The sequence below is a fragment of the Camponotus vicinus genome, unplaced genomic scaffold (genome assembly GCF_025532165.1).
Source record: "Camponotus vicinus isolate PSW18456_S1 unplaced genomic scaffold, iyCamVici1.0 SCAF_1, whole genome shotgun sequence".
NCBI lineage: Eukaryota > Metazoa > Arthropoda > Insecta > Hymenoptera > Formicidae > Camponotus > Camponotus vicinus.
Window position 1 is genome coordinate 12,802,070 of NW_028141945.1, and position 24,774 is coordinate 12,826,843.

At 34.1% G+C, this 24,774-nt stretch overlaps 1 protein-coding gene across 1 annotated transcript in view; it reads right to left on the reverse strand.

Annotated features, from left to right (window-relative positions):
* Positions 1-341: 341 nt before the first annotated feature.
* Positions 342-24,774, reverse strand: part of LOC145975618 (uncharacterized) — a 109,194-nt gene continuing 84,761 nt past the window's right edge. Inside the window, exons 3-4 of the mRNA XM_083106217.1 lie at positions 9,456-9,513; positions 342-6,569 (exon numbers count right to left, since the gene is read on the reverse strand). Of these exons, the coding sequence (XP_082962343.1) occupies positions 6,439-6,569; positions 9,456-9,513 (189 nt within the window). The 3' untranslated portion in view covers positions 342-6,438. The remainder of the gene's footprint in view (positions 6,570-9,455; positions 9,514-24,774) is intronic.

The following is a 24,774-nucleotide window of genomic DNA, read 5'->3' on the forward strand; positions in this document are numbered from 1 at the left end:
GTATGGGCATACAGCACAGAACATTGCAGTAATATTGTGGCAATATTGCAATGTTGCTGCAATGTTGCAACAATATTAATAATGTTGCTGCAATATTCTGCGCTGTATGGGATTTGTGGTAAAGAATATCGAATATCGTACGCGCGTATACATTTTGGGGTATAGTTTTTATTATTGCGTCTGTGTGTGTCTAATATAAATGTACAACTCGTCATACATATGATTCTGCTTAACTGAATAATATAATATATAATGCAATATGACATAGTTTCTTATATAATATAATATCATATAATATATATAACATATGCATATTTTTTTATGTATGTGTGTATATTATATATATATATATATATATATATATATATATATATACCTATATACACATAGATATATATGTATATATATAATATATATAACTCTAATAAAATTATCGCGCAGATCACTCGGCCTGGTAGTCGTCATAAAGTTTTATACATCGACAAAATTGACAGAATCGTTCTTGTAGCGAAACGAATGTTGATTGTACTAACACCTTTTCCATCAGTCCGATCAATCAATTTAAATATTTGACAACGTGAACGCAATTTATATCGCAAAAGTATTTATCTCTTGTCGAAATCAATCGTGGTTTGGTGATCGAGAGAGGCCGAGTGATCCGACAGAGCGATGTCTCTTCGCACGATCTTATTGCCGGCAGAAGCTGATAGAGTTTGCAACGATGAAGAATTATTATCGAGCGCGTTCCCTCCGCGATATACAATAGTAAAATCTTAAAGTACTAAGAAAAATCGCCTATGAATCTCTCTGTTATCGTGTGAATGTCCGTGATGTTTCTGTGCGCGTTCCCTGTCAGCGCGTAGCTCTTCCTCTTTCGTTCCTACCTAATATAATTTTTAGAGCGAGACGATTCGAAGTATTCAAGATTCGAGAAATTGCTCTGGGAGAGAAACGGATTCTGGCAAAAATCAATCGGTCAGCGTTACATACATTATTTTTCTCGATCTCCCAGGGGATTCCGATCAAAATTAGGAAAATCGCGTGCAAATTACAAAAAAAAGAAAAAATCAAAATTACACGTATCACGCTTTTATCGCGAAGTCAAATCAAATGAGATCTCAACTTCGGCGACAGCTCTAAGAAATTCGCAGAATATCTAACTGTCAAGAGGCAGATCCGCGCGGGTGATACACAGGTGTTCGATTCGGATGCTTCGGATGCTGTGCTAGTTTATAAAAGTATTTCAGAGACGAAAGTATGCACGGGGCCTTGTAAGCAAGACGGCGTTTATCGGCGTTTGATCCGCGACAAACGGAGATGCGCGCGATCAGCAGCTAATAAATTGAAATTCGAACGAGACTCGAGGTGTAACTCGAACGACGTAATCGACAATGCGTCGCGTACCCTTTAATGGCGATCCCCGCCGAGACGCTTAGTCGCGCGCGATACGCGCGATTTTGCGATCGGGCTATTAATCATCGGTGAAGGAAGGAAGAGGGGACGGGAGGGGGAGGGGGGAAAGGGGATTATCGATCCCATGCACTTAATTATACTAAGTCGATGCGAGCCGGCGCCCCGTCAACGATTAATTCCGAGCTACAGCTCGTAGCCGCGCCTCCAACAATAACAATCGACGTTTAGATCGGCCGATGGTACGATAGACGGGAAATAGATTAGCTTTAACGTTATACCCTAAATTCGTGCTAACTTTAGATAAATCTGCCCCTAAATTGCGAGAACAGAGTTAGTCCCGTCCCCGAAGCTCGACACGAGGATCCGAAAGACGAGGATCGAGATGCGGTGAGACTCGACTACTTTGGATACTTGGAGATTAGGTACGATCTCTCGAATAACGAATAAGATTGTTTATCGTTTGTTACGTGTATTTGTGTGTGTGTATGTGCGAATAAAAATATTTAATATTCGTTTGCGCGAGCAATGATTATTCGTTATTCGTTTTGCACGCAAAGGGGTATTTTTCCACGAGGTATTTTTTTCTTCTTTTCAATATTCTGAGTATTTCGCGACCATCTCTCCGCTTGCGAGAGAGAGAGAGAGAGAGAGAGAGAGAAAGAAAGATGTCTTTCGGAAGTTCGTGTCGCCGGCGAGGTGGACGCTTCTTCCTGCGAACAGACGACAGATTGTCCGCTACTCGTATCCTCGCTGCTTATCCGCTAAGATGAATCTCGCTACTTTTTAGGAATTTTCTCTTAGTTTCTTGCCTACCTGCTCGCATGATCCAATACGCTGATGTACCGAGTGACGCAAGAGAGACCGAACGGAACTCCCTTCTTCCTCCCGGTGAATAAAACGAAAGGTCTGAATTCGTATAACGGAGTGACACTTCGATTTGTCATTGATTTTGAAAGAAATCGAAAGAATTGGAGGAAAAACTGCAATATTGCTGCGATATTACCGCAATATTGCTTCAATATTGCTGCAATATTACAGCAATATTGCCTCAATATTGCTTCAATATTATTGCAATATTGCCGCAATTTGCCTCAATATTATTGCAATATTGCCGCAATATTGCCGCAATGTTCTGCCGCAATATTGCTGCAATGTGTCGTATGGGGAGTCTCGAATTAATTAATGGGTTTTTCACGTGAAATCGAGATACACCGTCGGGTCCTCTCGCGCCACCCGATGTATAGATTATCCGCGCTTTCTTTAATTACAATTTATAAGGCTACTTAAAGCGGTTATACATAATAATCGACAACTGCTCCACTTGCTCGCATTTTGCCTAATCGTTCGTAATTATGTACTATATGTATGCTCGGTGTGATGCACAGTATTTCATAATAATGGTAATTATAGTAGCAATAGTAGTAATAGTAATAGTAGTAATAGTAATAATAATAATAATTAATAATAATAATAACATCATTATTGTTATCCTCACTGTGCTCCTCTCTGTTAAACGTTATCTGTATGTAAGTTAACCACATTATTTATTTATTCTTAATCCACTTCTGGGTTTCCTTTTTCTCTCTTACTCTCTTTCTTCACGTATCCCACACGACCAGGAGGTGTCAAGCGCAACATAGAAGCAACATTTCTATTTGTGCTCTGTTGCCGCCTCCGATTCCGATTATTGTGTACATCCCAGCTCGATCGGAACGTTCGCGATCTTTGATTACGCGTATCGTTGACAATTGTGATTATGGTCCAATATATCGATACCGGCTTTCGCGCGGAAAACATCATCATATAGTGTCCTTTCTTTCCTTCTGCTATTCTCGCCAAGAGTCTTCGATCAGGTCAAAAGAAACTGGATATGTCGACTTATATCGTTACGTTAAATTGACTCGCAATCCCAAATTTCTAATCTCGTGGGGGATATTCTGTCGTAAAGGGGAAAAAATGAGTGAAACCGAGCGAGATTTATGCGCGAGAAGAATTGTTTGTCGTCAGACAGCAAACATCTCTTCGTTTTATGGATGTACAAGAAAATTCAAGTAATTTTTTTGTCCAAGTAAATCTAATACAGACATCTCTCTGAGAATAAATCGCGTACCGGAGAGGAAAAAGAATGAATTTCTGAGATATTTATTTTATCGGACGATTCAGAGAAATCCAAGATTGAGTTTAATGCGCGTTTTTTTTTCTCCGCATATAATACATCCATTTTTTTGATTCGTCATGCATTAATAAATCACTTTTCGTACTTTTAGACTCGCATAGTGTCTCTCTTCCTTGCGCTCGAGAAAAATATTTCTTGATTTGACTCAAAATCGCGTAAAACTTTACGAACGACGCAAGCAAATAAGTTTTCTCTTACTGCGTGCTTTCTCCTTCCGAGATAACAAAGTTTATCTTTTGAACAATAATCGGCTTTGCAAGGCTAATGGAAAAAAATGGGGTCGCGAAAGGTCAAATCCTTTTTGTCATCATGGCGCTTTTTCCCCATAATAGGAGACGTGCACGAGACTTCGCATAGATATACGATACAATCGATAACATCGTCTCGGCGTTAAAAAGGGACTTTAGGGATTATCAGAGATTATTGTTTTAAAAGAGGGATAATTGTTTTAAAAAGATGCCCGTGAAAAAGCAATAATAAAATATTGACATCCTGACACATTGATACCTTCGGGTATAAATAACCTATTAAAATGTATCACGGTAACTTTAGGTGTCCCGATTTTTTTATGCGTGTCATGTTTTTAAAGGGCACCGCGCTTTAAATTCATCGAAGATTCAAAATATTGTAAAAAAAACGTACGAAAAATTAATAAAAGTAAAAAGTTGCAAAATTCACTTTTTTCAAAATCGTTTAATATGGATGAGATTATCGTTTTCTTATTTGTATCGTCAGATTATTTGTATTTTAGCTTGGAGGCGTTCATTCCCGAGCATTTTAATCCCTTTAAACAGGTCAGCTGTTGTGTATTTTCATCAACGCGATTTTTCCACGAAAAGAATTTCAAAGAATCACACGAGCTTTAAAATGGATTTATAATGAAATATTGCGAGAGGTGTGTATTCTCTCGGGAATGTAGCCTGGAAAAGCGCGGTATAATGAAAGGAGAGTGCATGATGCGTCGAAATATTTATAAAAACTCCAACACATTGCGTGACGTTCGTCCGAAATATTGATAAATCGGCTCCTGTGCTTCTCTCGATCGTCGCTTTTTCGGTCCGCCAACCCGATGTTATTAAACTCGCGTGTACGAGAGGCCGAAGGGGTGGCTGGAAGAAGCGTCGATAAAACGCCCGACGAAAAATGAGACGCCGAAACTTTTTGAATAAATTCAATCCGAAGACTACCCTCGACAGAATGCCGTTCCTCGACAGAGAGCTGATCGACGATAAGTCGAAGAAAAAAAATCGTGATGCCGAGAACGGTCCATATACAAGGATATATCCTATATTTTTCTTAGTCGGTTTTTTAGCAGGGTAGATTTCTCGCGGGAAGAAGTTATTAAAAAATTATTAAATTATTTAAAAAAGTTATTAAAATTATTAAAAAATTATTTCTTTTTTTTAATGTATTTCTTTTTAATTGCAATAAAAATTTTCGAGGATAAATCATGATTCTCTTATTTCAAAATTCAATTGTTCAAACAGTTTCGAATGATCGATCAAATAATTCGGATAATCCGAAAGAATTATCATGCCTAAAAAATCGCAGAGATGATAAAACGGTGTTAAAAAAAGACGAGCTCGGATATCACACGAGGGAAGTCTCGTCTACAAAGTCAGATCGCATGAAAGCTACCGTGAAAGGGGATGAACGTGATACGATGATGACTATTCTCTCGAAGTCTTTGTCGTCCTCAAATCGCGAGTGTTAAATATATCGTTATCATTCCCATTATTTATTTATTTATTAAAGAATAAACGGGAAAAAAACTCGTCAAGAAAAATATTGTCGAGAAATCACGTGCGCAGCTTGTTTTCGAAATTCCCTTTCATCGATTGAGATATTTTTCAGAAAGCTATATATATGTTATTTTCATTTAATAACTAACATCATTCGGAGATAAAATTTGAAAAATATCGTTACGAGCTTACAAAAATTTGATAACGATCTCGAAAATGGGGTCTTAATTTAAACGACACTCACCAAGCGAAGTTTCGAATCCGATCCGAGGAGACTCTTCTATCAAGGGCATTTTCCATTCTATTAATTAAAGAATAATGTTCGGAAATAATCGTGGTATATTGATTATTCATAATTTTCTACGGTTTTTAAACGCCATCTATAAAAATTTGCGTGAAAAATTGAATTTTTAGGAAATAGAATAATTATATTCTCTGAATATTTTCGACATCTCATGATATTTTAGCTTCGACGTAAAAAGAAGACCTTGAAGAGCAAGAGTTTTGAAAAGGAACATGGAACAAATATCGAAGAGTAAATATTTGAGTGCTATATCCGCATAATATGAATAATGGGTGTAAAGTTTTTATGAGGCATCAACTTTGCGAAACGTTATAGCAACGTTTTACCGAAATAACAATGGGAAATCGATCAATCTGTGGGTCGACAAGAGCAACAGGTGAACGAGACATATTTCCAACCGATAACTGTTGTGCAAATCTGATCGTATGAAGCGGAATTTTTCTCGCCATCGATATGATACGCACTCCAACTAGACTTCAACTGTCGTGAACTTTGACTTAGTAAGCGTCGATATCGAGGAAAGAAGAGAAAGCACGTTGGTACGAGATGTACGTCAGTCAAATAAATAATGAAACGTAATCTGACTCTTTGGCGAGAAGATCCAAGGACCGAGAAGGACGACTATCGATATCTCCGCGAGATCCGCTACCTCGTAGGAAGCCTCGACCGTTCGGCGCAAACGTTTGAGACGCAAAGTGCAACTCTCAACACCCCTCAACCCCCGGTGCAAGTTTGTGTGATTGAAGGACCTATTGCGGCTCCGTGTGACGCTCGGATCCTCCGGGATCTTGCGGGACGACGTATTAGCCACGGAGGCTCCGGCACACCAGGAGGATCACCAGCGAGATCGCCAGGACGAAGTACGACGCTGTCAACGACGGCCCGGAGTTGCAGCCGTCCTGCTGGCAGCAATACGTTCTCGTGCTCCAGGCCTCTGAAACAGCCGATTTATTGTCAATTCGGCAGTTTTATTGAAATTAAATCGATCCGTGAAATCTCGGTGTGGACCCAAATATTATTTTAAAGCTTTTTCTCGTACATGTTTACATTAACTTATGCAGAACGAATCATTTTTCTTCTTTTGAATATTTTTTCCCATTTTTATTGTAGAGGATACGTTCCTAAGTAATACAAGGTTTTGAATTTTGTGAAGGTTTTTCCTAAGTAATACAAGGTTTTGAATTTTGTGAAGGTTTTGGTTTCTAACAATGAGATATGCAATTTTGAAATATCATATCTCTTTTACTTACTTATACATCATCACTTATTTATTTATTAGAAATAAACTGGAAAGAAATTGCTTTAATATACAATAAAAGAGTAAGAAAGATACAGATGTCTACAACATAAGAAAGAAAATAGAAAATTATTAATATTAAATTAAGATGATTGATAAAATAACTTTTGATAGAAATAATAATTATGAGTAGAAATAATTATAAGTAGAAATAATAATTATGAATAAATTTGGTAGCCATTAAAAATTAAATATAAATATTATATTAGATAAGATAAATTATAATTAAACAATTAAATAAGATTAGAGAATCGTCTTTTCGTTGTATCCTATATGTGGATTTATATCTTTTTTTTGTTTACATTTGCTCGATTATTATGTCATTATCAGGACGTTTCTGGATTACTATTTAGTTTCGCCAAAAATTTCTTTGTGTTTACTTATCATTGTATCGTTGCACGTTTCGGAATTATTTAGTTATTCGAAATTATTATTGTTCAGTTTTTATTAGAAATTTCGAATTAAGCGTAACAATGCAATTTTACGAATTTCTAGTCATTACTGCGAATAAAGATAAACTTATTGATTATTCAATTCAATATCATATTATACGAAATGAAATCAAATGTCCTAAATATTTTATTATATTTATTATGAAAAATAAAAAATAAATATCCAAATAAGTGCCGAGGGAAGGACAAAGTCCTTCCTCCTGTATCTTCAATCTGAAAAAATTCTAACTTAACTCACGAGCCTATTTCTGATTTAATTAAAGTTAGGCTTGAATTAGAATGATTTCTGCTTTTGAGTGAACTTCATTCCTTTCTCTTTCTCCTTTATTTTATGATAAAGTAGGACTATAAAATACATAGTTTAGAACTTTTCGAAAGAAAATTTAAGATAAATAAATTCGATATACTTGCATATTTAAATCTCTAAATGAATATTTTATTAAATCTCTAAGTGAATATTTGATTAATGAATATTTTAATTAATGAATGCTTATTCTATAATTTATTTGAATTAATTAATTTTAATTCCACAAACCATGTATTTTATTATAAAGTAAAACTATAAAATACATAATTCGGAATTTTTCGCACGAAAGAAAATTTAAGAAAAATAAATTAATATAATTCCATATTTAAATCTCTAGAAAATATTTAATAATGAGTATCTTAATCATGAAAATCTTAATAGTGATGAAAACTTATCGAAAGTTACTGAGGATCATGATAAAAAATATATGTCAAGATTATTGGAACTAAAAAAAATTCTTTTTTCTAAAAATATTATTACAATATTTCAAAATCGCATATCTCAGAAATCAAAAGAGAGCAAACACCAAATTCAAACCGTATATTACTTAAGAATGCATCCTCTGCAATATATGTCAAAAGAAAAGTGAAAAAGGTTTTGTGCTGATGTAAACCTTTATTCTTTTTCTCATTCTAATATTTTATATTTCACGCATATATGATTATGATTGTGCGAAAAGAAAAAGACAATTTCTTTTTTTCTTGTTTCATTTTAACTCGAGGATACAGAAGTTAGAAAATAGCTGAGGGGATAAGGAATTCTAGAAATGTAAATTTTAATAAGATACAAGTGACTCGCGAAATATTTTTAAATACTTTAGAATTTCTCTTTTTTCTTCTCTGTATCTCTCTTTCTCGTTTCAAATGCTTTCGTGAAACTTTTCAAACATTGGGTGAAATTTCGGGAGTAACTATATTTCTGACGACACGTTACAATATACTCCAAACAATAATTATAATAAACTCCAAACAATAATTATCTTTGAGAGAAATCATAAACTCAGAATTTAGCTAAGAAGCTTTAATATAGACAGATAAAAGGATCACGAGAAGGAAAAACAGCTGACAAAGATTAATCGTGGCGTTTCCGTTTCCAGATGTGACAAAAAAGATCAGCAGAGAGAGAGAGATATATACAGGGGCTGTCGAAGAACGAGCGGCGGAAAAATACGAGGAGAGGAAAAGTATGAGGCCTTCATCCACAACGAAACAATAAAACGATGTGACCCGATAACACCGTTCGCCTGTGGGACCTTTAAGCGATTCGCACGCTTTCTCCTCTCTCTCTCTCTCTCTCTCTCTCTCTCTCTCTCTCTCTCCCTCTCCTTTCCTGTCTCGAGAGTGAAGGAGGATGAAGAAAGAGTGCAATGCGGGTGTAAATCCGAAATCGATGACGCGGCTCGGTTCGATCCTTGAGAGAGAAAAAGAGAGAGAGAGAAAGAGAGAGGAAGAGGGATTCCATCCGGCGCCGAGTTTCGACGCCGACGTCGGCGTCCACCGCCTTTCGGATAACAAACGCCGACCCGAAGCAACCGATAACAGCGGTTTCACAAATTTTTTAGGGCCCCGTTTCATCCCCCGTAAATTTTGCAGAAACAACCGGCCACCCGGTGTCGAGGAATTTACGAGCGTGGATTTAGCGCGTCCGAGACGGTTTCGCGAAGATATATTGTATAACGCGAGCTTGCTTTTTTTTCTTTCTGTTTTTTACGATCGCGAAATAGATGGATTTATGTCACGACGGATGGGAAAGCTTGACACTCACCTTTCTCCACGCACTGAGTCACGCAGTCCCGCACCGTCGATCCTTCGCTGACGTATTTCTGAAAAAAGAAACGGGGAAACAGAGTTATTAATGTTAACTGTAACGTAATGACAGGTAGTAACGAATAATGATCAATGACGTCGTGCAATTTGCGGTTCTTCTCGCGCGACACGTAGAATATATTTTACATCGACAGGGAAATGACACACGCATCGTTCACACATATGACCAATAAATCTGCGCCCGTTATCGAAGCGAGAATTACGGCGAATGTTTCATCTGTCAATATTGTTTTGTCCAATTGCCAGCGTGTCCGCGATCGCAAAAAAAAAGAGAAATGCCGTACGTTTCGAAATTTTTATACGAAGAGTGAAATATGATGTATGTGTATGTGTGGAAGTTATGTCTGTGATGAGAAAGTGCAATCATCGCACGCATATCATGATCGTGTATGTGTTTTTTTTCTTAGGAGCAGTTTATTCTGGCAGTATGAGTTAATGATGATTTTTAAGATTTTTTTTTGAAAAATATTATAGAAATTGTCAAATTATCAATTTGATTTTGGCTTGAAATTGATAATATTAAAAATTTTTTTGGAGTTTTACATGTTTTTATTGATGTTTACAGTACGCAAACATCAATAAAAACATGCAAAACATTAGTATTAATTAAATCTAGCTTTTTTTTTGTTTAATACTAGTCTCTGCGTGTAGCGTGTTCAAATGTTGCTCCTTATAATTGTTTGAAATGAAAAAATTATGTCTAGTTTCGTAGGATATTTTTTGGGATGCTGAATCTAATGAGAATTAAAAAAATTAATATTTGATATTTTTCTGATCTTCAAGAAATTAATACAATTTAACAAAATTGGAATATCTAATTTTGAAGTCACATTACCTTGTTATGTTTCAATTTTTTTTATTGAAATTATGTTCAGTATCCCAAAAACATTCTACGGAATAAAACTAGACGGAGTTTTTTTCAGTACACAAAGGCCAACATGTCACATTGTCGAATCATTCATTTCTGTACATGATACGTACAGAGGCTATAATAAAAAAAAAGAAGCTAAATATCCAAGACTTTTAAATACTGATTGTTAGCTTATGGTTTTGAAAAAAAGAAAATGAGAAAGAGAGAGAAAATTTGACAAATTTTATGATGGTATCAAAATATACAGGGTGTTCCATTTAACTTGAGACATCGTATGGAATTGTTAATTGCAAATTACATATTTTTTCTTCAAAACAACTATGTGTTTTCTTTACACCAATTGATTTCTCTCATTATTTTGTACATAAAAGTATTAAGGTAAGGTAATCGAAAAATGAATATTTTACTAGATATTTTTTATAGTAGTTTATGTAAAGTTAAGAAATTATTTCAAGCCTCATAACTCGAAAAGTACTCAATGAAGAAATACTTTATTATAGTGTTTTGGAAAGCTTTCGAGGCAAGCTATAAGAATATGCAAAAGTATATAGGGTGTTCCATTTAAAAAGTTGGAGGTGACCTTCACGTGACCTTTAAACGACTTTTCAAGGTAAAACTAATGACACCATCTTATGGCCCCCTTAAAACCATACAACTTTTGTTTAAAACATTCTCACCGAAACCGCCATGGTTATGAGTTACTTCGATGTCTCAAGTTAAATGGGACACCCTGTATAATTTAATAAATATGAAGATTGATACTAAAATATTTTTTAAAAAGAAAAGAAGGAAAAAGAAAAAACTTAAGGATCTAGTCTATTTTAGAAGATCAAAAAATTGATTTTTTTTATATTTTCTCAAAATATGATATTTAAAGAATATATCTTTCAAATTTTATTGAAAAATTCACAATATTGACGGAGTTATAAGATTTTGAATAGTATGCGTGTCTTTAAATAGGCTTACAAAATTTTAACGCGTTTTTCTCGAAACATTTTCAAAGTTTCCAAAGTTGGTATGATGGATATCTTAAAAAATAATCGAGCGAGTAACTTTTATTTCTCTTTTAATGAAAGAGAACATTTTTTTGGAGAAATCTGGAATAGAATTTAAAAACTTAATAATCAATTTTTTCTGACCTTCAAGAAATGAATAAATTTCAGCAAAATTGAAACAATTATTTTAAAATGATATCTTGTTATTTTTCACACAATTTTCTCTAATGAAATTAGTTATACCTCATAAATATCCTTTTGAATTGAATAAAAGTAAACCGAGTTTATCCATTTCACAATTATGAGGAGCAACTTTTCACAAAAAATATTAAATATCCAGGATTTAAAAATACTGACGTACTGTTTAAATATATGCAAATGTCAAAAAGATCAATTTCCAAAAGATTTATTTATTTTTCAAAAGAAATTTCTAAAAATTACCAACTTGTTCACACCATTAAAGTAGACACTACTGAGTCCTTAAGCGACATGCATGTATCGCACGTTGAAGGACAAATTGCGGGCGTAATTTCGGAGAGAGATTCCTGTTCTGATTGAAAATCCTCTCCGATTTCGACCGTCGAGTGGTGGCGCACAAACCGAGGATCACCGGACGATCAGCAACGACAAGTATGATACGATCCTTCAGCGGACCCTGATTGGTCAAACGGGAAGTCTCCCTCGAAGCGGGCTACGTCATGTATCCGACGTGATCGATACTCGACGATTATAACGCCCCGAGGACGTCGTACATATTAAACCCTCCAACTCTGTTCTCTATCTATCTCGGTATCGGTCTTGCCTCCCTTCGTAGTTATTAAACCTCCCTTTGCGGACCAAGAATTTCCGCGTCGACGATACACTCGCGTTATTGAACCTTTCGAATGACTGCGAGAATGCAAACGTTGCGTGAAATTCTTGTAAATCAAAAAGCGAGGAATAATCCGTGAGGTGGAATATTTCGGCGGGAAAGAATCGTGAGGGCTTCACCCCGCAACAACTTCAACGAGGAACTTTGTATCACGAAATCGACGTCGTGTTGGACGAATATTTAAAAAAAAAAAAAATGAGAAGATTAATGAGAAGTGCGACTATTTACGTAGACATAGTTTGGACGAAATAGTGGGTAAACGCGCGTTGAATTTATGAATACACGAGAGTCGCCGCGAAAACGCGGGGAAAATGGGATGGAGGTGAGTAATAGAAGCGCGATAATATCCCTAGAATTACGAAACGACGACTGTTTATTCGCTGAACATTTAATTACGGCAATTGTCAAAATTGTTTCGCGATTCCGCTTGTTTCGAGTAAAACGATGGCGGGGCAAATAAAGCGCAATCGTCGACGATTTTTCCGCGTCTCGTGGGATTCGACGAATTGCCCTCCCAAAAATCTCCAGTCAGCGTAGGATTAATTTAGCCCTTGACCGGTCTGATGAGCTCTAGTTAGACTTCATATGAGAGACACACGCGTCATTCTCCAGGGACAAGTTTATTCCGGAACATTTTCAACATCCAACGATTCTCTTTACCTTCGTTCTTTACCGGCAGCTGAGATTACCATGACCCATAATTAAACGAAAGATACGTGACGTAAGGAACATATAAGAAAAATTATTGTATTGTATTTTCATATTCCTTTAATAAATGTATACTCGTTTAAGAATAGCCTTAATTAGTTTCGAGTGCCTTAATTAGCGGCATGGTAGGTGACTAAGAAGTAAAAAAAGGTTTAGCTTAAATTACACTTTCCTCAAATTATTATTTGTTCAGGAACGCGCGCCCTCGCTAAACGAAATTTGCGGAATAAATTCGTCACTGCGGCGGAAAAATTGTCCCCGTTTTTTCTCTCGTGAATATTTAATCTGGAGATGCAAGAGTAGAAAAAAGGCAGGGAAATAAAATGAGAGAGAGATATATGTATATAAAGCAAGACGAAAAAATACATACCAAACGACTATGGTATAGCGAGTCGAGACGAAATATCGCATTTTGCATGAGAAAAATTCGTGAGAGTCATCTTTACGACATCTTTTTTTCCTACACGTGGAGGTAAATATACTCTGTGGCCAGATTAATCACCGTGCGCGAAATTTACGTTTACTGCGTCTTCAATCCTCGTGCAATAAGTTTCGTCAAGCTGCGAGTTTCCTGCAGATTGCCTGGCTTCCTGTGCGACAACGAAAAATATCTGTCGCGATTTTCGGTCTTAAGGAAGAAGGTCATCGATCAGTTTCCTTCTTGTTCATTCAAAATAAGTACATCCTGTGTTCGAAGGATTCGGGACAGAAGTAGACTGAATCTCATAATTCACAAGTATCGCTTTAAATTCGCTTTAAATTTTTTCCAAAGTGCGCTTGGCAAGTTGTGGATTTACAATCCGTCTTTCCTCCGAATCTCTAATTTTATATTATAGAGTTATCAAATTAGACAGTGAAAAAGAGAGAAAGAGAGAGAAGGAGCACGATTAGAAAATAATTAATGCATGATAAATGTGAAAAATATTTTATATAATTTAGCAAATTTTTATTAATTTTGATATAAAAAATATGACATTTTATTTAAACCTTTTAGCTCTCATTTTCATAATGTAGCTTCTTTTAGAATTTAAAAAATTCAATTTCGCACTTATGTTTGCTGACTACTAATAAGAGATGCTCTAGAAGTAAAATACAAAGAAAAACAGGAAAGGAAAACAGAAATATTCAAGTAAGTAGCTCGAAACATTTATATATTGGCCTTAACGAAAAACACAATTTTTCATAACTTATAATATTTTACTTATATTTGTTCAATATATTAACTATAAACAAGAATTTTGTTATATTAAATTCCCTCGCAAAATTTACTAAATTAAGTATTTTGTTTTGTTAAAAGAGTTTGATATAATTTTTGCAACTCAGAGCTAATAAAAACATTACGGTGGCATGTTTTCCTTCATCCCATTTTGAATGAAAATTGCTAGTAATTTTATAAAGGAAGGAAAAATAATTTTTATTTTTTTGTGTACCAGTGCGGTATTGGCGCGAACGTTTGGAAAACGAGAACTGAACTCCGATAACAAAATGCGCTTGCATTTGATGCCAAGAGTGTGCGGCTGATTCATAACTCATTGATAACTCTTCCATCCTCTTTTTATTCCGTATACGTCGGCAAAGAAAAAACCCGTCCTCGCCGAGAGACGCGAGTGTCGGAAGCAATGCTCTCTTATTGCACTGTCCTTTATCGTTCCCTACCTTTAAGTGCTTCTTGAAAGACGATCGCGTCCGCCTCCGGGAGTTGTCGCTTAGAACCGGAAATTGGGAACCGGTAATCGCGATACGTTGGAACGAGGACGACGTGGTTGGATAGGGAAGACAGGAGGGGGGGCGAGGGGAGGGGAGGGGGGGAGAAAAAAGTAGTCGTGGGAATATCCGATGCGGGAAAACGGGGAATTGTTTTCCTGCTTATCTCGCACTTACCTCCTCGTGAGCACGAGCAAGGATAACGCTAACGCTGGGCGTCATTTGACAGAACGAAAGAATTCAATGGGGACGAGAGAATCGAATTTCTCGAAAGTATCTCGCACCGCATCACGCGATTAAATTTCTATTTCGGAGAAAATTGAGGGATGAAAAATATTCGAGGAAAAAAGTAGAGTGTGTTACATGATGGATTAAGGTGGATTTCGGGAGAGATGGTTGAAATAAACCCTCTGGGGCATTTTTTTGAATTTTTACAATATCAAACACAATTATCCGTAACTTCATTAGAACTTTTAGCATATATTTTTTTCTCCTTCATTAGATATGCTGGACCCAGTTCTCGAAGTACGACTCGTTCTTTCGTGTCATTTCGAAGTCGAATTAAACTACACATTAAAGAAGAAATGCATCCAGGTCCTTTTTATTCCCCATCTTTTTTTATTCTCCATCTCGAATTGATAAAATTTATATCACATGTATAAATAAAGAATAGCGTTTTATTGACACACAGATGTTGAAATTTACACAATTCGAAAATACACCTTTTTATTTTCATATTTTTGTTTAAAAAAAAACGGTGCATTTTCTCGAAATATTACTGTATATAATAAATCTTTCATACGCTTTTCTGCGAGGCGCGGAAAGCCTCTGAATCATACATACAGCGAGATTCAGAGAAGTATGTATGTACATACATACACAATGATTTTTGCAACGTGCAGCAAACGAAGTGCATTCGTTGCATTTTCCGTCGGTCGGTCGAATTAAACTACATATTAAGGCAGAAATGTATCCAACTCCGTGCTTTTTATTCTCCATATTGATACAATTTATTTTTATTTCTCACATTGATAAAATTTACATCAATAGAATATAAATAAAGAATGATGCTCTCTCTCTTGGCAGATATTGAAATTTACGACTTGAAAATATATTTGTTTCTCATTTCCATTAATTTTTCTTTAAAAAAAAGGGATATTTCCCCCGAAATATTACTGAACATGCTAAATGTATCGTGGAAGGATGGGGATGAAAGGGTGAATTGACGACGCGGATGCGTCGCGTGACTCTTACGAGAGTTTCCCTTATCCGGGAAGTAACCGAGGAGTAACCGAATAACGGACGGAGGCTAATGACACGCGACAAGAGTGCCAACTACTTCGTTGACTGCGGGATGACATGGGGAGGGGGTGAGAGGGTGTCGGCCCCGTCGCTGGAAATTTACTTACGCGATAAGGCGATAAGTAGCGGCGCGCTTGTGCCCTGGATAACGAGCTTGAGTGCTCGTACTTAGCCGGTGCGAATTTATCGACCCCCTCATCGACCCCTCTCCCATCCCCACCCCCGACTATCGCGCATCGGACGTCGACTGTTTAGCGAAATAAAAATTACGTTCCGCGTAATTAAATCTACATTATTCATCTTCTCCGAATTTTTGCGCTTTAATTGCCTTCGATCGTTTCGTTTCTTCAAGTGCTAATTAATAAAATGCGTATTAAGGGGATGCCGGAGTCCTGTTTCACTGATATAATGTTATATTTTATTTTTGTCCGAAATCTTTTTATTAATTGCACAAAATAATAAATGCTCCTCCACGATTAAAGTACATACAGAAACAAAGCGGGAACATCCTGATTTTATATTAAAAATTAAAAAAAATTGAAAAGTCGTAAAAAGGTCATAATAATATGACTTTTGCTTAATATAAAAGTTTTGCAGTTTATATGTACAAAATAAGATAGGTTCCCGCTAGAGATTGTATGAAGGAATATAAATGAACTTTTAGAAATGAGTTTAGAAACCTAATGAAAAAGATTTCGGTTTATTTACTGAAATCTTTTTCATTAGGTTTCTAAACTCATTTCTAAAAGTTCATTTATATTCCTTCATACAATCTCTAGCGGGAACCTATCTTATTTTGTACATACAAAGCAAATATTGTTACGATTTGACTCCAGAAGCAGGTAAAAAACTGTAATTTTTTTCTTAATTTTTAACATAAAATCAGGAGGTTCCCGCTTTGTTTCTGTATGTACTTTAATCGTGGAGCAGCATTTATTATTCTGTGCAATTAATAAAATGATTTCGGATAAAAATGAAATATGACATTTTATCGGTAAAACAGGACTCCGGCATCCCCTTAAGGATATTATCGACGAAACCACCGTAATTTTCGGAAGTGTGCCATTTTTTATTGCTTGTATAGAATTAAAATTCTCCAGAATTGAAGTATACACGCAAACGGACACGTGAAAACTCTATATAGTACGAGATTTTATATTGAGAAAGAAAATAAGTATAAAATTACATTTTTAGTTATCGACATGTTAAAGCAACATGGCGTCAGAGCTGTCAACTTGTACAAATATTAGCTTCTTATAAAAGTTTTATAGCTTTTATGCATAAAACATTAGTTTTCACGATTGTGTACTACACCGTAGAAGATTGTCGAACTATAAAAACTGAATTTAATTGCCTAATTAATAAATGGCATTCTTCCGAAAATTTCAGTCCGTATGTACCTGAAATATCGGTAAAATAGAGTGGAAAAAGCAGTGCATCTTCTTTATAAATAACGTGATAGAGAGAGATACGGGATGAGAATCAGATGAGGGCGCTGTAATCGTGTAAGAGTTCGCCGTTCAGTACAGGATCCCCTTAATAAACGTGGAGTTTCATAGATACAATTATTCTCGAACGAAACCTGCGATAAACGCTTCGTTCAAAATAACGAATCGAATTCGCACGATACGAGTGATCTTTCGACCTCGAAAAGCTTTTATATATACATCGCTATTATGAATTTATTTACTTTATTCCGGATGCGCCGAAATGTCATCAAAATATGTATATGGGAGGGATTAATTTTATATTAACGTCGCGTGACGCGACCTACTTTTCGGGAGCTATTCGTTAGAAAATCACCTAATGACGTGGTCGCAAAGTAATGATGTGGCATTATTGTCCCGTATTGCTAAAGATATTGTGTTCTTTTACCTTAGTGGGAATTACGGAGCACAATTCTCGATAATAAATTATATTGAATTACGCTACGTTATATGACACTTTGGGAAGAGAAATGATGATGCCGCAAACGAAGCATTTCCTTTACCCCAGCACATACCAGAACGATAAAGGTGGTTTATCATCATCGTTGTTATTAGTATCGTCGTCATCGCACGGGACATAAACGGCAAGTTATGACGGTCGTTGCGATCCGAAATTATCGCATAAACGATCGAACCTCGTGTGTCAATGTGTATAAAATGAATGAAAAAGAAGAAAGTACTACAAAGATTAAGGTTGCATCAAGATTAATCTTGATATTATCTTGTCTTGAAGTTCTTGAGATAAGATCAAGATAAGATTTTTAATTAAGTTATCAAGACTAAGATTGTCAAGATTATTAATCTTGTCAAAATTATTTGTTTTCGAAAAAAACTAAATTATATAATTTTGTAAATTAAATGAGAATAAATCGTATCCTATCATATACGAACTTAAAAAATTTTATTTAATAAATAAAAATTATATTTTAATACAAATACTTATATTATTAATAAATAAGAAGATATAAAAATAAAAATATATATTATTTTAAACTAATAAAAATATATATTATTTTAAACAATTATTCGGTAGATAAAAATTGTTAATAAAATCGAAACAAGACAATATAAGAGGAAATTTCTGCTACAATTTTTGCTAGAGACTCATTCAAGACCAAACTAAGATTTAAGTTTTCGAAAATTTTCAATACAATATTTTTACGAATATTGCTCTTGAATCTTATGCAATCCTAGCAAAGACAATGGAATTTAATCCAGCAATCTTTTTATTGCGAAATGAAACTCAACGAAGTGAAAATGGAATTCTTTCTAATGAAGCAATATATCGATTTGAAAAAATAGAACATTTTTTTAACGTTTTGAAAAGATGCTAATTTCCTGTAATTACACTATTGATTTAAATTAATTTAGCGGAATTGGAGTTGTATATTTTCAAATGATCGTTCAGTAGCGAAATAACGACCGTAAACTATTAAAATGCCGTGCTTCGAGTAAGATAATAATCAGAGAGGGAGCAGAAATCGAGAATAGAATTATCTAGGCGAAAGACGTGATAGGAGTTTAAGACGGGCTTGGCAAATAGCTAGACGACAGGAGTTTGTGATGTTGAAACTGCTTAAGTAGTTTAGTTGCGCTGAAACCTCCATATGTTGTACGACATATATACGATACGCCAACTATACAACGGATCTCTTCTACTTGTCAGTTACACGGATTACGTTGATATAACGGTATTAAGATGTACAATTTCATTATACACGGAAATATTCGGTTTTGTATAAAATTATGTACATATATAAAGTCAAATATATTAAATTGATTTGAGCGCAAACTTGGATTCTTGAAGGCAGAAAACAATCGTGTGACAATACGGTCCGTTTAGTAAGTGCCTTTGCGCATCTCTCGAAATCCATTGTCGATCCATTGTTTTCAGATTTGATAACAAAAAAAGGAAGACACGCGGCCGCGAAGCGGAAACGCAATCGTAAAGAGAGTCGAATAAACTCGGAGAAACGAAAGTAAACGATTGTTCCGATGGAAACGGTAGGAAGAGAAGCATCTCCTTTTATCTGACATGCAAAGAAGCGCGAGGGAGGTGATTTTATCGACAAGATGAGTATAGCTGTCGCGCGCCCAAACAAGACAACGTGTCTCTAATAAAAATTGCAAACTTGTATAGGATGCGAATTCTCTGAAACTGCTTCTTTCAAGAATATTATTTCTTTTCGAAAATTCGACACATTAAAGAATTTATAATTTGTATTGTGTATATTAAATTTCGATTAATTTATTTTTTAATAAGAAAAAATTTAATTCAAAAAGAGACTTTATTATTTTTTATAAGATTCTGAAAAACTGCTGTTTTCGCAAAGTTTAAATCCTGAAATTCTTTCTTTCAAGAATATTATTTTTTGGAAATTAGACATGTTCGCAAATTTATAATTCGCACTTTGTATATGAAATTAATTTTTTTTTAAGGAAAATTTTACTTTGAAAAGAGAGACTTTATTATTTTTTTATAAAATTTTAAGAAATCGCTATTTTTACGGAATGCAAATTCTGAAACTTTTTTTTCAAGAATATTATTATTCCTTTCTGAAAAGTAGACACGTTAGCAAATTTATAATTTATACCTTGCATATTAAATCGATTAATTTGTCCCTTTTTATAATAATAAAGAAAATTTTATTTTGAAAAGAAAGATTCTCTATCATTCTATTATAAAATAAAAAGTGCAATTTGTAGAGTGCAAATCCTGAAACTCTCTTTTAAGAATATTATTCCTTTTTGAAAATTATATACGATCTTGAATTTAATTTATATATTTTGTATATGAAATAATTTGTATCTTGTATATGAAATCGATTAATTTGTCTCTTTTTAATAAGGAAAATTTTATTTCGAAAAGAGAGATTTTATTATTTTTTAATTAAAATTCTAAATTAAAATTCTAAAAAAATTACTGTTTTTGAAAAGTGCAAATTCTAAAATACTTTCTTTTAAGGATATTACTCCTTTTTGAAAATTAGACATAGTAAATTTATAATTCGCATATTGTATATTAAATTGATTATTACCTCTTTTTAATAAAAAATTTTTATTAAAAAGAAAAATTACCGTTATTCTCTTATGAAATTCTAAAAAACCGCCGCTTTCATTCCAAAAATACCAAATGAAAGTGAATCCAAGTAGTTCGCACTTTTACGCTTCGAACTGTCCTACATCCCCATCAGTCGCGTCATCCATCAAACATCAACAGAGATATCACTTGCGAATGGATCGCGTGGAGCGTTAACTATGCGACTAACTAACGGATGGAGAAAAAAAAGTAGTAAATAAAAAGCAATTGGTGCACGAATGGATAACGAGAAGGTCCTCGAAAGCCCGAAAAAAAATGCGCGTCGGTGAGGATATCAATCTAGCAGGCCCGTTTGATCCATTTTACTTACCCCTCCTCTTTCCCATTCCTTCCTTCTTCTCACCCTCTCCTCCGCTGTCGTGTTTTCCTCCGCAATGGAAGATGATGCGACCGCGCGTCGCGGAATGCACGCAATTCATCGCAAATCGAGCGTCGTCTCTCTCCGGGGACCGTTTATCTCGTTTTCGCGTGTGTGTCACACGCCATAAAGCAGGAAGAAGTACGCTCGATGTTGAATACTCGGCTAAATGCCCGGCGTTCAACGATTCGTTATTGCGCCTCGTTTTTTGGAGTATGCTTTCTCTCTTTGTGCCTCTCTTTTTCTGCGGCTGGATTTTCGCACGCTAAATCACACGTGTGTACAATAAAACTGATTTTATATGACGTAGAGATTGATCTCATCGTCAGTGATAAGTACATTCCAAATGCAGACTATTGAAAGGAACTATTTAAATAGTTTTGGTTATAATTATAATGTCATTTGAAAATTTATTTTTTACGAGGCTAATAGATAGGAGAAATATATTTATTTAAAATTGACGCAATAATTGAAATTATTGAAACAATAATTAAAAAATTTCCTTTTAAACAATATTTAAAGTTTTCATATCTTTGTATAGATTATAATTTTAAATATTAAATAAAGTATATTATTTTACATTAATTATTGTTTATAATTTCAATGTCATTTGAAAATTTATTTTTTTACGAGGCTAATAGATAGAAAATATATTTATTTAAAATCGACGCAATAATTGAAATTATTGAAATAATAATTAACAAATTTCCTTTTAAACAATATTTAAAGTTTTCATATCTTTGTATCGATTATAATTTCAGATGTCAAGTGAATTATATTATTTTACATTAATTATTTATATAATTCAATAAGAAAAAAAAACATGTGTAAATATTTTTTATCGCAAATACTACTTCGTTTTGCTCTCTCTGTTCTACATAGATTATAATTATTACTTTACGCACGTTATTTTGTCGTAAAAAAAATATGATGTGTACGATGTATGGCTCTATTGGGGTCAATTAGCGTTTTATTAGATTTTATTTTCCGCGAATGATGATACTTCTTGTCACAAAGTCATCAAATGAATTGTCGCAATGAGAGCTTCAAGAGCGATAACGCAATGTTAATGTCAAGTTGAGTTTGTGACATTAACTTACTGGCTCTCCCATGTGGAAATGGGATAATGAAGTGTTATAATACCCGACGAGATGCGCTTCAGTATTTATAACAGCCAGTAACTTGGAAATTCGTTATGTTTGCCGATACAAATAATGTCGTAATAGCAGCGAGTCCTTAACCACCTTATCCTTCTTACTACTCCCTTTTATAGTTTATTAGCTGCGTTTTCTTCGCAAGCGACGAGACGCGGGCAATTTTTCTGAAAAAAGACGCGTTAAACCGTGAAATTGCAAATTTTGACGAGAAGAGAGGCCATAATTGATGGCGCGCCATCGTGTCGATAGCACATTTAATTCTAAGCGTAACTTGTGTACAGCATCGCGAAACTATCATGTTAGAATCCATTTAGCACGTTATCGCGATATCACGAGGCAGATACGGAAGCTAAAGAGCTTCCTGCGAATAAATAATTTTATTATTCCCGATAATTCGAGAGTCGTATGTGACTTATAGATGATCGTAGTATCTATCCAGATAATGGCGCTGGCCCAGAAACATTCGCGATACCACGTTGAGATACGACTTCTAACGATGATGTGTGACCGCTGATGTCCGTAACTATACTGGCGGCTGATTTAATCGCGAGTGTTTCCACTGTCGGCTGATCGCGGCTGCCGCTACTATTGTACTACTTCGCGTTTCCATCGATCGGTGAGGATCGATCTTTTGTTTCGCATTATTTTAAATGTAACAATAGTTGAGGCGAAAATATTATAATTTATAGGTTAAAAACAATGTATATAGTTACGTCCTACATTTGTTTAAATCAATGTAAAATATACTTACGATGAAAGGATTTTAATAAAATTTACTTAACAATTTATTAATATTATAATTATGATTAATATGAATCTTTTAAATTTATATTATAATTAATAATATTATAATTAAAAATATAAACAAATATAAATAAATATAAAAATAAAAATAAAAATATTATATTATAATTAATAATTAAATATTAGATGTATAATTATTTACTTATAGGGACCACTTCCCGATTTCAATTCTCACATATGTTATCAAAGTCATCATTCTGAATAACGTTGTGAAGGTTTAATCAGTGGTCGTTGTTTATTAAAAAGTTATAAACAAAAAATGTCTAATAAATAATATATAATTTCATAATATCGTATACAGATTATATGTACTTTGCAAGAAGCGAAGTTTATTTTCAGCGAGAATCAAGGTGAAATATGCATGTGTGCTCCGCTCTTCTGCAGGGAACTTCACTTCGGAAGATATAACCTAACTCAAATTTATTTCTAATTTACAACTAAAATTTAATTTACTTATATTATTTATACTATTAAAATTTATATTATTATTTATTTTCTAAAGATATAATAGATATTTTTTATTATATCTATCTATTATATCTTTAGAAAAGAGCATTAGCTTTTTTATTTTTTAGATCATTAGAATTTTTGAACAAATTGTGAAAAAAATATTATTGTTGAATGAAAAAAAATTTTTATAGACAAATTATTTTGTATAAAGTTAATTATTTTATTGTTTTAACAAAACCAGCAACTGGAATTATCAAATATACCGATTATATTAGAATAAAAATTAAAATTAGATATTGAGGGTATAAAAATTTGAATTAATAATAATTAACATTAATTGTAATACATTTTTAATATATTTCAGAATATATATAATTCACCAACTTAAAGTACACAAGACTCGAAAATGCGAAGTAAATAATTAGTTATTTATATTATTTATACTTATTAATTTAATATACAATATTATTTTGTTACGTCCAAACCGAGGAAAGGATGAGTCGCAAGAAGAGCGCAACATTGGCGTTATTGGGTTATTTGATGACCAAAAATCTATGTCTGCATCACGAAAACTGAGGCTGGATTGTTGAAGACCGATAACGAACGAACTGACTGATCTAATGTGATCGACTGAATTGATTGATCAAAAGTGATCGATTGAACTGACTGATTTAAAGTGACCACTGTTCTTTGCGAGGTTCCCCTTTTTTACCCGATTCGGTTTACTTTCCGGTACGTATCTTATCCCTTGTAAATTCCAAGCCAGCAAAATTTGTTTAGGTTTATTGCTGGTTTCTTACTAAAATTTCTTATTTCTTACTAGTTTTATCTTTGAATTTTTGTAAAATTTATAGTTTAGGTGTTTGTCGGTTAAATTCATCAATTTCCTTTCCTATTATCCACCCTAAAATTTTTTAGATATCTATTTGTTGCCGATTTTTTATTAAGTTTTTTGCTTTCGAGATTGTGAAGTTTATCCGCTGATTAGATCTATCATCGATTTAGGTTTTGATTGTAAGTATTAAGAATAATAATAAGACTCTCAATATAAACTACAAATTTGAAATCGGAAGGTAATAGAAGCCGGGCGCGAATGCTCATATGCTAATTACGTTCTTAATTCGACATTCTTAATTATTTTAAATACCCCTCTGAAAATCGTAAGCGAGAAAAATGGCGGGACGAAGACGCTTATTTGAGTATATATTAAAAATTGTTTCTATTTATAAATTAAGGATATAATCATTTTAAAGGATACAACCTTGGAATTTATTTACATGATATTTATGATGTGTCAGGTATTAGAACATCAGTCAGTTATGGAATCGTCAGTTTTCAGTAATCGATAGAAAAGATAAGATAAAAAAATTACCCCTTCTTTTATTTTATACATTTTTTGTATAAAATTTATTTTTTTTATCCCTTCTTATGGGTGTTTAAAACAAATGTA